Below are 14,283 nucleotides of genomic sequence, written 5' to 3'. Positions count from 1 at the left end.
AAGGACCCTGTAACATGTTGAACAGGATACATTGTTGAGCTTCATTCCAAACTTATTTCTTGCTTTTCTGAATTATATGCGTCTTGTTACATTTCTTATGATTAGAGATTATATTTGATGTGTTCTGTAAAGTTTGCTGTATAAAATAAGGTCTAATTAATTTAACAAATAAAACCCTAGCACCAACTGTGCAGACATCCACTTATAATGTGTTATTTACTTTGAGACATTAGCTACTCTATCCCATTTTTATATTTCATACTACAGATCCACTATATTTTCCCATACTTGCATTTTCCAGTGCAGGGTCACTGGGTTCCAGAGCCCATACTAGAAGAACTTGGTGCAATGAAGGACTAATCCTGAATAGAACACCCTTCCACTTACACAACTATATACTTGCTCTTACTTATCTTAAGATATCTGTCCTTGTGATGTGGGAGAAAAGTAGAAAAAACAGAGAAAAGCCTTCAGTAGACTGGCAAAACATACAAACTCTAAGCAAAGAGTGGCCATGCTCTATGAGGCAGCAGCAACTACAAATAATTCAAGTAAAAACAATATAGTTTCTACAAATACATTTCAAAATGCATTAGTCGGGTTTTTGGGGCTAACCACCAAATGACTCTGTATGGCACATTAGTTTGTTTTATTGCAGCACAATAAATAGGAATGATTTATGTATTAATTCTTAAAAAAACAAAAAAAACACTTTACTTTTTTTTGTCTTTCAATAAACAGGCACCGACTGGCCGATCAGAAGACCCGTAAGACCATGGAAAGAATGGATTTTAGATTGTTACATTATGCTGGGGAAGTCACCTACTGTGTCATTGGTGAGGAACAACTCTTCCCTTATGCATGTACAGTTTATACTCTCATCGTATTTCATAAAACTTTTCAAATGAATACTTTTATCAGAATAGGAAGATATCTTTACATCATTATATATTACAAACATACATCAAATATATATACACTAGCATTCCCCATGGCTCTACGTACGTAGTAGTGAAACAGGATAAACTTTCACAATCAATAAATAAAAAAAAAAAGCCCGTAATTCTGGCCAAGCGGAAGGTAGGTACGCTGCAAAGTCAACACTGGATCTGATCATGTTTAGCACTGACAGGGGAGCGTCCCTCACGTGGGCAGAACAGCATGTGGCTGTGATATCTCTGGCAATCAGTAGCTACCCTCTAAAACACATATAGCTCTGATCTCTCTCTCTCTCTTAAACGTTACTCCTTAACAATCTGTAGATGATAATGTCTGTTGAACAAGCAGATATCGCTAGATAAGCGGAGGCAAGGTATGCTCCAACACGTGGCCGAGAGGTAGACTGACTTGTGAGTGAAGAGGGCCCCTCCCCCTGCCCCCCTCCCCTGCCCTTGCCCACAGCCGCTCTCTAGTTCTCTCGTTCGCAAGCTAAGCGGAGGTAAGGTGTATATATATATATATATATATATATATATATATATATATATATATATATATATGCATATTTTTATATATATGCATATATGTATATTTATATATACATATATATATGTATGTATATGTATATACAGTATATGTATATATTATAGACATTACATATTATAGACATAAACTAAACTGAACTGAACTGGTTAATACTAAAGATGGGGAAAAAAAACAGCTGTTTTCATTCTGCTTTAGGGTTTTTGGATAAAAACAATGATCTCTTGTATAGAAATCTCAAAGAGGTAAGAAAAACAGTTCTATTCCTTTCTGGGTATTTGGCTTGATGGGTGGTTGCTACACTGGGAGGTTTATGCTTTACCACTTTTGCTATTCTTTTGAACACTACAGGTTATGTGTCAAACCAGGAATAGTATTATTAAGGTGTGCTTTGAGTTCTCGGAGCTGGACAACAGGAAGAGACCGGAGACGGTAGGGAAAACTGCAGGGTGAGGGGATGTAGACAGCATTGTAAGTAGAGAATAAGAATGTAGCAGAGAGAGCAATTATTGGTGTAGTATATTTTTCCATGAATTGATTTCATAATGTGCTAGCACATACAGTGTTGCAAATGTACATTGAAGGCAAATCCCTTTACCAGTACAAATTGAAAGCTGGTGGGATATGAGGTTCTTCCAAGGTATAGGAGCAAAGCTGTAATCAATTTTAAAGAACAGAAAATAAAAATGTGTTATTTAGGTTTACATTAGACTTACGCTGCTAATAGTCCTAAATAGAGTGGAATGCTTAATGAAACTTTGTATACTAATTTACAAGATGTTTAAATACCAGTAGTCATGTAAAACAAGCATATACAAGGGTATAGCAAGTAACTGGTAGGCCAGCTAACATATGACGGAAATTACGCATGTGGGCAAGTATGAATATTTTTGAGCATGTCACTTTAGGACACTGGAAAACAATTCAAGGGAAGTTATTATAAGATGAAAACTGGGAAGGACCTCTTCAAACAGATTTGTGGAAATGTATTTTAAATGGAGACTTTGTCCAGCTAATAGTTAAACCTAATACTGCTGACAAGGTTGATGGACTCAAAAGACTCCTCTCCTTTGTCATCATTCTTGTTTTCTAGCTACCATACAATGTAACACACTTGTCTCATCATTACTCCAATTTGAGTTGTCTAGAATAAAAAATTCTAAATGAACGCCCACATGTGCTATCATTATAACACAAAGTAGACCCAGCGTCTGTCAATATTCCCAAATATTTTAGATAATTTTCATGTTCACGGTTTTAATTTTGAATATTTACATTTTTCCATCAAAATACCCTCTTTCAAATTGAGGTTAAACTAAAAACCTTAATGATCTTGTCTGAACATTTTTGTTTATACTTGGAAGAGGTTTGTGGACACAGTACTTTTTACTAATCATCTTCAAGGCATGAAATAAACTGGTTACAAGAGTGCATCACAATAAATTCTTCACCCTCACCCACCTGACATCACCTTTTGATGTTTTGTTAAATTTCTTTGCACCAAATTGAATTTGTGATTTTTTGGGGTCTACTAATATAATTTATGAGAATATGTCACATCAACCCTTGAATTACAAGGAATAATGAAGCAACATGAAGGTGAAGCAAGTTTTAAGGATATAGCAGTTTTGTAGTTGAATGGATGTCTTTAGGAAACAGAAGGGTATCTTGAATTTAAAGTACATGTAGACACAAGCATTTAGAGTCTGGGTTATGAATGTGTTTTATAACGAGTTCCTATGTCAAGAAGGGAGTTGAATGTTCCATTTAAAAGTGCAGCTAAGATGCATCTCAAGTGTTTGAAATGTTTCTACTCAAAAAAGGTCAATGTGTCATAGTATTACTATAGTCTACATAATTAAATAGTCTGCAGTGACTCATTGGCCCAGTCTTTAAGTTGTCAGGCTAGAAAAACTGCATACACAACAGTGGCTAAAATATGCTATATGTGTTGGAAGGTGGCCACCCAGTTTAAGAACAGCTTGATGGAGCTAATAGAGATCCTCACCTCTAAGGAACCATCCTACGTAAGATGTCTAAAACCCAACGATGCCAAACAAGCAGGTAAGATGCAATGTTGTTTTCTTTAATTAGTCTGTCATGGAGAAAATAGGGACCTGTAACCAAAAAAATTCAATAAGGAATATTATAATCAAATATGAACAATGTGAATCAAGCATTGCAAGGGGTCAGATATATTTTGCCAAGATTATTATAGTGTAAATACAAACATGTTTAATTGGAATTTTTTTTTCGGTGATCAAAAAAACAAAACAAAAAAAAAAAAAACACTTAGATGCATGGAAGACATGTCCACAGATAAATTCTGAATTAATTATAAATAAGCAGGAAGAGAAGCAATTCCACAAATATTCACAGAAATCTTATTTCAGTTATTATGTGATAAAGGCACCCCACATTTACCTAGTAGATGCAATTTCTACCAAATTCTCTACCAACTCTGTTCATCTGAACTGTTAAACTTCTGTTCATTCTTCCCTGCAAAATCACCCAGTAGTTCAATTCTCAACCAATATTCTGAGTTGACTTGGTCATATGTTTTACGTTCTTTTGTATGACGAATTTTGATTACCAGGATTTCCCAGTAATTTGATGCATTGCTTCATCTACTTTTCTTAGCATGCTGCAGTTGCCACCACACTTCATGGTGAGATGATGTTTTCAGGTAGAAATAAATATAACTCTTACTGCTATGTCCAAAATGTTTAGTTTAGGCATCCATTAGATACCTGCCTTTGCCTGGCCTTCATATTATCCTTTCACACTTTACCTCCCCTTTCTCTTCTTTGGCCATTAAGCAGTCTTACTTATGAGGCCAGTGTTTATACTTCTGCAGGGCAGACTCATTCCTAAGGGCTAAGTCAAGTGTGTATTTCGGCTCTTGGCACATCCCTTTTTTGATTTTGTGCTCCTGCATTTTCTTACATTTTTTAGGTTTTGCCTATTGGATGTTTGTGACAGTGCACTTACTTTTAATTTTAACATTTGTATTTGTTTGTCTGGTTTTCACTGCTGTAAGCACACATATCCAAACTGGACCTTTACATATGTGGTTTGCCCCTCATGCCTACACAAGAACACCAATCTTGTAGGCTGGCGAGCCCACAGCTGAGTGCAATATTTTCTAAAACAATTGTTACTTGATGAAGTCCATTTACTCCCAGTCACTCTTGGTCATGCAGCAATGGCTGGGAAATGAATAAAATTAGTCCTGTTTCCCATATAGAAATCAATTAGAAATCATACTGAATTTTGTTTATACTTTGAAAAGTTTTTTTGTTGATTAATGGCAAAAAAAAATCCCATTCAAATAAATGATGATTCTACTGTATATTGCAACATTGTAAAAGAAAAAAAGTCAAGTTTTTTTGATGTGATCGCTTTTATAATTGCAGTAAATAATTTTAAACAAGTTTCTGCATTGCAGCCCTGATTGCCATGTTCTGGGTATAAAAATGAAATGGTGGGAAACTGTTAACTGTTTGTATTACACAAATAAGAGTCTTAAATTCACAGTCTAACTGTTTTATTCTTAAAAATTTATAGGTCTACAGTAATATGCACATAGTATAGTTCTTAAAAGTAATATTTCTATCTTATATTTTAAACCGGACTAGTTTACAATAAAAACTGCCTCATTTTTTAATTGTTACATACAACAATTTCAACAAAGTGTGATCTGCCCACACTTAATTCTTCAAGCTTAATGCTATATCAGGTGCTTTTCTTTGGTTTCTATCCTCAAGTGATGCAGGTCAGTTGTAAGCAGGTTATGTCTCTCTTGTAGGCCATTTCGATGATGTGCTGATTCGACATCAGGTCAAGTACCTGGGCTTGATGGAGCACTTACGGGTGAGACGTGCTGGCTTTGCATACAGACGCCGATACGAGATCTTTCTACAGAGGTAACAGTTCAGTTTTCTTGTGCTCGCTGTCTTGGGCAGTGGCTCATTTATTTTTGATAACCAATGAAATACATACAAAATCCATTCAATCATTTTTTAACTTTATAATCCAGTTCAATGTCACAGAGGCCATTGCCAAGGATCCAGTCCACCAAAGGGTACTCACATTAACACATTCATATCAAGGTAACTTAGTCTCCAGCTGACCAACCATTTAGATGTGGGAAAACCCTAATACTAAGAGAAAAGTCTCCCAAGATCCATGGAAAATTAACTTTACACCGACAATGTCCAGGATGGAATCTGAATGCAGGGCGCTGGAGCAATACTTCAGAATCACTATCTATGCACCAAAAAAAAAAATTAAATTAAAAATTAATAATTCCTTTTCAATACACCATAATATACAGTATAGTGTAGAAGATTATATATTAACCATCTGTCTGTGCAGCAATCTGATTTCATAGCTAAGCCTTCCTGTTTTTTTCAGGTCAGAGTGTTTTAGAGTTTTTAAGGCCAACAGTGAGGCCTTACACCTTAAACCACAAGGCTGTGGTTCAATCATCAGCACATACACACTGTATGATTCTGAGCCTCCAAATGCACTTTTAGCTCAGCCTGAATAAGCCTTAAATACTCATAGCTACTCTTCAGTGTTGTCATTATATGGCAGAAACCTGATAGGGGCTTAATCATGGTCACACTGAGGCCTTTATACTGGCCAAAATAGAGATAATGCACAGGTAATCCAGACAACTGATTTTTGTGGTGTGGGAAGACCATTTTCTATGATAGACAGTTGCAGCTTCTCTTTTTTAGGGCCATTTGACTCCATGTCCTTGGGTCATGGGAATCCCAGCATCATCTTTTGTGAATGGACTGCCTTCTGTTATTATCTATCAGGACTGTGCCTCCTAAGAAACAGCCCTATTCAGATAACCAGAATATTGCAGGGCCCACTCACTGACACTTGTTTACACAGGAGTAGTTTAGAGATGGAAGGAAAATCCACACTGACAGCAGTCAGTTTTGGCATTTAAACTCAAGATGCTGGATCCATAAAGCAGTAGTGCTAACAATAATTATTCCAAAAATTTTACCTTGGGATACAGTCTATTTAACCAAACTAAACAATGGCACCACCATGCCTCTCACTATATAATTGCTGTTGCTAAAAATAAATAGTGTCATCTTGTCTCTCGATTCTTCTCTCTTATTAGATACAAACCCTTGTGCCCAGCTACCTGGCCTCACTGGCATGGTCCACCAGCTCAGGGAGTTGAGACACTAGTGAAGTACATTGGTTACAAGCCTGAAGAGTACAAACTTGGCAGGTAAAAATCAAACATGGTGGATATGTCAAGATAAGGTATATGCCCGATATTAATGGACTAGACACTTGCATCCTCCACATGATATGTCTCTATTGGCACAAAAAGGTTACTTTGGACTAAAACAGTTTGTGGACAACTGGTACGAATTTTCATTATATTTTTTGCTTAAATCACAGATTAGTTATTATGTTAATCGAAACATTAACCATTGTAGAAAATGCATTGCAGGACCCACTCACAGGGCTTTGCATTCCCTTTCAGAACGAAGATCTTCATCCGGCACCCAAGAACACTTTTTGCAACTGAAGATGCATTTGAAATATGCAAAAATGAACTAGGTAAGACAAGCTTTCTTGATTTGTAAAAAAAAAAAAGAACACTTTCCTTGATGCAATCCTTCTCTGGGATCAGTTTATAATGGACAGATTACCTAAAATTTATTTTTTATTTATTTTAAAGTTTGACAAAGCATGACACACGTTACTTACGAAATTGCAGATGCTACAGTTAAATCATCATCCTAGTAACACTAGATTTTAATATTAGATACTTAAGAGTTCACCTGCAGTCACACAGTGGCAGACATGGCTTTCTAACACAAGCTGTTTGCCACATCCATGCCATCAAGGTAACAGGGAAACACTGAAGTGGATCTGGCTAATGTTTTCAAACATACCCAAGAATTCTTTTGAGTAATTCTCAAGAAAAAATAAACAAAAAAAAATAACTGAATAGTTAAAAAAAATAAGTCATTAGAAACTTGCCATTAATTAAATTTATCTTACCTTAACAAACAGATATGTTACCAACTATAATAGTTCTGCCATCACACACCGAAATAAAACTTTAAAAAGTGTATCTTATGTCTAATGTTTTAGTTTTGTGCAATATATTAAAACTGCTTTAAGTCTAAAGATGAATAGAAACATAACCTCCTGTTGGTTAAAAGTATTATTTATAGACACTAACATGCATTTATTTATTTATTTTTTATAGCAACTAAAGTTCAAGCCAAATATAAAGGGTACAAAGTGAAAGGAGAATACCAGAGGCAGAAGCAAGCAGGTGAGAATGGTACAAAAGAGATGACACCACTATGCTTTTGTTTCCTTTGGCCATTAAATGTTATAGTTCTATGAATTCATCAGTTATTTATGGTTCATTTATGCAACTGCCTTTTAAATTTTAAAAATTTTAAAACACTATACAGTATTTGGAGCTTCAACTTGGGCAGTTTAAATAACCCTTTTCAAGATCACGTTGCAAGCCAGTAGTGGGATATGAGCCAATGGCCTTAAAATGCAATACTAATATTTGAGAGGGTTTGATTTTAGGCTCATTAGTGAGCGTTTTGTCAACCTCTGTCTATTCAGATGCTATAAAGAGTTCCACATCTGTGACTTAGTACAAGACTCTCTCCAGATCCCGCTATAACTAGTGTAACCAAGAGGTTGGTCAACTTTTCTTCATTCAAGTATTTTGTCACTCCATTACACAGCTATAAAGATTGAGACATGCTGGAGAGGAGTGAAGGCCAGGAAGGACCGCAAAAAGAGGGAATGGGCAGTAAAAGTTATTAAAAAGTAAGTAGGAAGTGGGTTTCATTATAACTATTTTAAAGTCACACTACAGTAAGTAGTTTGTCTTTTCTCTTTTCCCACGCGAATGCATAACTCTCGTCAGCAGGAAATGACTTTCACAATTACTGTATACATATCCAAAAGACACTAATTAGATGTGAACACTTAACTGCAACAACTGAACAACTGCAACATAAAAAAGAGGCTCGAGGCCACGTCGTAGTATAACAAAGTAGCAGTGAAGAAGGATACAAAAGTTCATATTTGAAGTTAAAAACCTTCAGGATTAGACCTTTTTTGTTTTGTTGGCTTCTTGTAAACTATCCATCTTGGACCCTCATTGTACATTACTTTTCCCAGGTTTATTAAAGGTTTTATGTACAGAAACCAGCCCCTTTGCAAAGAGAATGAAGAGTACTTGACCTTTGTCCGTCACAACTACCTCACTAAATTGAAAGATCACCTGCCTAAAAACCTGTTGGACAAGTCCTGGCTCAAACCTCCAGCCATGCTAGAAAAGGTACTAAATATACAAGGTTGTGTATAGCATATTATTTTTAGCAGCAGGACATCACTTATATTCAGTTTGTCAATTTTTGGGGGAACACAATACTCTACAGACAATCATAGCTAGCCCAATCAGTCCATGTGCGAGGCCCTATTACACTTTGGATATGCTAGGAAATTGCTATTTGTATCAAAGAGTATTTTGGGGAATCTTGTGCATCAATAAAAGGTTTCAGGTACTGATCTGGAAGTACAATGGTGAATCTAGCTAGAAAATGTTAGCTATGCCAGTGGATGAATGGTCAGACCTTTGCAATACTTTGTACATGCAAATTCTGTTCTCTTTAGACTTTCTAGTGTCAATGATCACTTCACTTTCCTTGCATTAGAATTCAGCCATCATGTAACTTTGTCAACTTCCAAAGGCAAGTAGGAAACAAAATATAACAAAGTGTCAAAAAGCTCTCAAAATATAGCAGTTTAAATCTTCCAAGCAATAATTTCCAGATAATTGGGGAGGACTGTTAAGAACCCCCACTTGGGGTTCTGTCACATGTTACTGATTGTTAAGAATAAATTAAAATTTGGCATAATTTTAATAAAACTATAATAAACAGGCGACCAACTATTTTGGTGCTTGTCTTCACAGACATCTGAACTTCTCCACAAGATTTGCCTTCGAAATATGGTGAGGAAGTACATTAAAGGGATCAGTGCTCAGAGGAAAGCTCAGGTAAGAATGAATCTGAGCAAACATTTATCATTCAGTCCACAATTGTCAGCCGAAATATTTTTTAAACTGGAACAATTTCCATCTATGTTTTGAAACAGCCAATAACTAGTAGGAGTGATACTCATTTTTTAATATAAAGAATAGTGGTTATAATAGCTGTAATTTTTCAAACAGCTTATATAAAGAACATTTGTAGGAGTGACACATTGACAAACTGGGAAATTATACATCATGTTGTACTGTGGTCTGTATACCGTATAGTAAGTGAACTGAACTAACCAAAATGTAGCCAGGTATGATACAGTATTTGCTGTTACTGGGGGAAAAAACTCTCCTTGCTTCTTTTTTCTGCAATATTAAATTGACCTACATGCATATTTCATTTCAGATGCAGCTCAAAGTTGTGGCCAGCACATTATTCAAAGGAAAGAAGGAAGGTTATTCACAGACTCTACCCAAACCATTTGCTGACACTAGGCTAAGTGAGGACATAATGTGTGTTGTTGCTTTTAGTTAACTGTATGGAAAAATATCCTTAAATGGTCTACATTGATGTTGGGTAAAATGAGTTCTTGTGATAAAATCTGAAAATCAACTTCAATCTATTTCAGTGAAAATTAATTTTTTCAAAAGAATCATTAAAATTGAGCAGTAAATACAGCAAAAGACCATCTTCTACCATTTTGAAGTAAAAAGTCTATCTAAAAGGGCACACACTAACACTTACTCTGTAATCTTCAGTGGATTTCTACATCAGCTTCCTAATTTACTTTGGTAAATCTGTGGAGTCATCACAAAACAGTAAAGTCACAAATAAAAAAGTAGATAAGCACTCACTCAAGAGAACACAATGATTCACTGAAACACCAAGGGAAACTAAAAATGCATTAACCCAACCACTGAAAGTCATTTTCTTCACCCTGTGGACATATTTTAGCATCACTTAATGTCCAGTGGGTTATTTTCATGTTTCCTCTGATCTTTTGCCTTTAGATGAACAAGATATAAATATGAAAGTACTACAAATGATTCGGAATGAGAGAATCAAGGTAGGTCTGGTAAAATCCGAGATCAATGGCCACAGCCTCATTTAGCAAATGTAAGAAATCCCTCCCAAAGTCTACACGACCCTCCTTCACCCAGACTTTCTGATAGTTTCTTTACATACTTTGCATAGTGTGTGCATGCTTAATATGTTTAACAACATTTATTATTTTTTGGTCAGTAAGGCACCCTAAGCCCCCCCAAAAGTCACGTGAAAAGACAATTTCTCCTTAAAGATAAATAAAGTATATCCAAAAAAAGCAGGGACCATGCCAGTGGAACCTAAGCTGTCACTGTCTGGGGACATTACACACAGTATAATTTAGAATGTGATGCTTCCTCAGTTGGATAGGTGGTAGCAAGCTTTTGTCCTTTATGTGCTTCCCACTGGTCCTTTATTATAGCACTAGGGCTCAAGGCTTGGAAATCCATGTTGCTAGGGAGGGGTTGTTCAAAGACAGCCCTGGGATTCCTGAACCTCAGACCTGGTTAACAATAGTTCCTGGTCTAAAATAAACCCCCCTTCGGTCCAGCTTGTTTGTTAGAGACAAGAGTTCCAGGGTAACTGAATGTCAGATATATTATTTGAAGTGACAGAAAAAGAGAAAGAGGGTGATTATTGCGATGCTAAAAACCACTCACCAATTAGCAAATATTGCTTAGGAAGGCCCATTGAGGGCAGATGATGATTTGTTTTCCTTTCTTTTGGTATGCTCTCTTGCACACCACTTTTGCCTCACTAAACTGTGACTTTTAAAATGCCTTTTTAATATTATTGGGTCAAGTGGTATTGGGAGTGAAATGAACAAACCCTTTCTACATTCCCCTAATGCTGCACTTTCTCATTCAACAGTATGGCACCCAGGTGGTGAAATATGATCGAAATGGATTCAAGCCCCGCTCGCGGCAGCTCATTCTCACACAGGTGGCTGCCTATGTTGTTGAAGATGCAAAGATCAAACAGAAGGTGGAATATTCCACATTAAAGGGTAAAAACATCTTATTTCCCCTTGGGATTAATAAAGTATCTATCTATCTATTAAAGAGTGGTTTCATTTTTCATAACCGAATTACTCCCACTCATCAGCCTTTAGTAACACTATTTGAATTAAACCACTAGGATGTCAACACGTATTGAGCTACGGTATATACTACCCTCTCTTGCAATCTGGGTTTGTATGACTTTTCTTATGGATATAAACTCACTGTATCTAGTAATGACAGCTCTTCTTTACAGGGGTATCTGTCAGCAGTCTGAGCGATGGTGTGTTTGTTATTCACGTTCCTTGCACAGACAACAAACAAAAAGTAAGCAATTTCATAGCATTTCTTCTTAGGGTAACTACTAATATATTTACATATATATTAAATATGTATATTTTGAAAAGCAGTTAGAGATCTTAAATGAGAATTGCACATCAAAGCTGAATCACTGACATGAAGCACATAATGGTGTTATTTTTTGAAATGCTAATCATTTACCTTGTATTTCAGGGTGACCTAATCCTGCAGTGTGATTACGTGTTTGAGACAGTGATCAAGCTGTGCACGCTAGCCAACAAACAAGGTGTTGTGAAAGTAGTGCAAGGCAGGTAAGCACCTCCCCCCAAAATATTAGCTTCCTAGTTCATAAGCCGTGCAGTATTTTAATCAGACCTACATCCTAAACTAGTAAGAAAACATAACGTGAACAAGGCTGGAAAAACCATAGTATTTCTAGAAGCCACTCCAACAGCCCTCTTTTTCAGTTAAGTGTGCTGGTAAAAAATCTGCTGCTGCTGAAGTTGTCATCCCATTGACAAGTGGCTGGAAACAGGGCTTCAACCAGACCTATGACATAATATAAGTTCATTCATAAGGCAAGCTACAGAATCAATATCATGTAAAATGAGTATTGAAATAAGTGTAAAATGTTAAAAATCAATATTTAATATTTCAATACCTTTGGCAACCCTAATGCATACTCCTCTAAACTGAGCAAATGGCCATAGGTTGAACGGCTTTAAACATAGCCCTGTCCGTATGATCAAAACATTCTTATTGGGCCAAAACAGTAGGCACTCCGGCTACACCATGGTCTGTTTAAGAGTTTGTTTGGACCATTTAATATTTCTGTATGCGGGCAGCTGCATAGCAGAAATAGGATTAGAAAAACTGACATGTGGTGGTTTATGGCTTTGTAAGCATTGCAAGAGTTTATAAAAACAAGGTCCAGGTTGCACTCTTCCCTGCTTAAAAAGTTAAGGTGGTGTTGTTTGGGGGAGGAATAAATAAAAAGACTATTCTCCATTTAAGTTCAAATTATTAAAATTTCTAGCCAAAAAATAAACCACCCTGATGCATGGTTTACAATTCTAATAATTCTGTGAAGTTACTTTCTTTAGGGTAAAACCCTAGAGGAATGCACACAGTCAGAACCAAAATACCAATAAACTTCAGCAGCATGTAAGAAGGATTTCAGAATGGCTCTTTACACTTGGACATTCCAGCACTGGAGAATAGCGGTACATATGTACAACTCCACAACAGTGCTTCTGCACCATTCTCTGTTACATTAACACAGAGACTGTCTCCATTAATCTTACCAGTTGCTGAAACACATCTGTCCTTTTGGAAAACGGTCAGTACATCCAGCTGAATGGCTACATCAGTAAAGATAAAACCAGAACAGTACCTCATCTCTCACTAGGTTATTTGTTGAAGTTTGAGGTGATCCAGCTTGTTGTCTAGTGAGCAAACATTTGAAAACAAGATAGATGGACACTAGGTTATCTGTTGAAGTTTGAGGTGATCCAGCTTGTTGTCTAGTGAGCAAACATTTGAAAACACGATAGATGGAAGAGTCAACCGGATCAGATTTTCTCTATCCTGACGTGGACAACAGCTCATTTACTTCTCTTTTGTATACGTTCACATTGGTTACAGTGGCAGCAGGTCTTCCTTCCAATAGACAGTTGATGTAAAGTGGTTTGTTGTCTTGTAGCCTGATCTTCGCAGAATGCCAAGGCTGCTCATCTGCTCCCTTAATGCCTGGGTAATGTCCTACACAGAGCAGCAATCACTGTTGTAAAGCGGTGAATGCTGGTGAGAGTTTTTCTGACTAATATGTGCAGCACAATCCACTTGAGAGGCAACATTTAACACACTTTCCACCATGTTTTTAGGACCCAGAGCAGTGGTTGCACACACTGTCATCTGTCACGGTATTTGCATGCTTTTTCTAAACTGATCAATAAATATTGACTGTGCATATGCACAAGTGTGCCCTCTAATAATATATGTAATGAGATCCTGGCGGTTTCTGAAGAGGTTTTGGAAGTATAAAACTGCTTGCCTTCATTTGGACATGCTGTGTCACTTCTTACGTGGGAACAGGTAAAGAAATTCACTCCGAGTAGTAGCAGTAGATAGACACAGTTAATCCAGATTTCATAACATTGGAAACTGACTGAATGATGTGAAATTTTTCTGGGAAATGAAAATGTATTCTTCTACACCAGGGGTGCCCAATGCATTGATCGTGATCAACCGGTAGATTGCAAAGGTAGTGCAAGTAGATTGCATTGCATTCAAAAAAAAATTGTTCAAAGTTAAGTCTATCATATATCCTCCCTATGGCATTTGCTACTTGATTGACATACAGGGCGGCCAGTCTCTTTTCTTCTAACATGCTGGTC

The 14,283-nt window shown here is 36.6% G+C and overlaps 2 protein-coding genes across 2 annotated transcripts in view; one reads left to right on the top strand and one right to left on the bottom strand.

The window, feature by feature from the left end:
• The window catches only part of myo1ha (myosin IHa), a 35,433-nt gene that overhangs the window by 19,351 nt on the left and 1,799 nt on the right, over positions 1-14,283 (top strand). Inside the window, exons 15-30 of the mRNA XM_039771809.1 lie at positions 742-836; positions 1,681-1,727; positions 1,834-1,914; positions 3,441-3,546; positions 5,291-5,408; positions 6,629-6,742; positions 7,004-7,080; positions 7,739-7,807; positions 8,241-8,325; positions 8,683-8,842; positions 9,479-9,562; positions 9,951-10,044; positions 10,556-10,611; positions 11,460-11,595; positions 11,844-11,914; positions 12,101-12,198. Of these exons, the coding sequence (XP_039627743.1) occupies positions 742-836; positions 1,681-1,727; positions 1,834-1,914; positions 3,441-3,546; positions 5,291-5,408; positions 6,629-6,742; positions 7,004-7,080; positions 7,739-7,807; positions 8,241-8,325; positions 8,683-8,842; positions 9,479-9,562; positions 9,951-10,044; positions 10,556-10,611; positions 11,460-11,595; positions 11,844-11,914; positions 12,101-12,198 (1,491 nt within the window). The remainder of the gene's footprint in view (positions 1-741; positions 837-1,680; positions 1,728-1,833; positions 1,915-3,440; positions 3,547-5,290; positions 5,409-6,628; positions 6,743-7,003; positions 7,081-7,738; positions 7,808-8,240; positions 8,326-8,682; positions 8,843-9,478; positions 9,563-9,950; positions 10,045-10,555; positions 10,612-11,459; positions 11,596-11,843; positions 11,915-12,100; positions 12,199-14,283) is intronic.
• The window catches only part of foxn4 (forkhead box N4), an 84,411-nt gene that overhangs the window by 68,677 nt on the left and 1,451 nt on the right, over positions 1-14,283 (bottom strand). The window contains exon 2 of the mRNA XM_039771813.1: positions 3,491-3,599. The gene's annotated coding sequence lies outside the window, so the exon portion shown is untranslated. The remainder of the gene's footprint in view (positions 1-3,490; positions 3,600-14,283) is intronic.

Source organism: Polypterus senegalus, chromosome 12 (genome assembly GCF_016835505.1).
Source record: "Polypterus senegalus isolate Bchr_013 chromosome 12, ASM1683550v1, whole genome shotgun sequence".
NCBI classification, from domain to species: domain Eukaryota; kingdom Metazoa; phylum Chordata; class Cladistia; order Polypteriformes; family Polypteridae; genus Polypterus; species Polypterus senegalus.
Note: the sequence above shows the minus strand (reverse complement) of the source record. Positions and strands in the feature narration are given on the sequence as shown.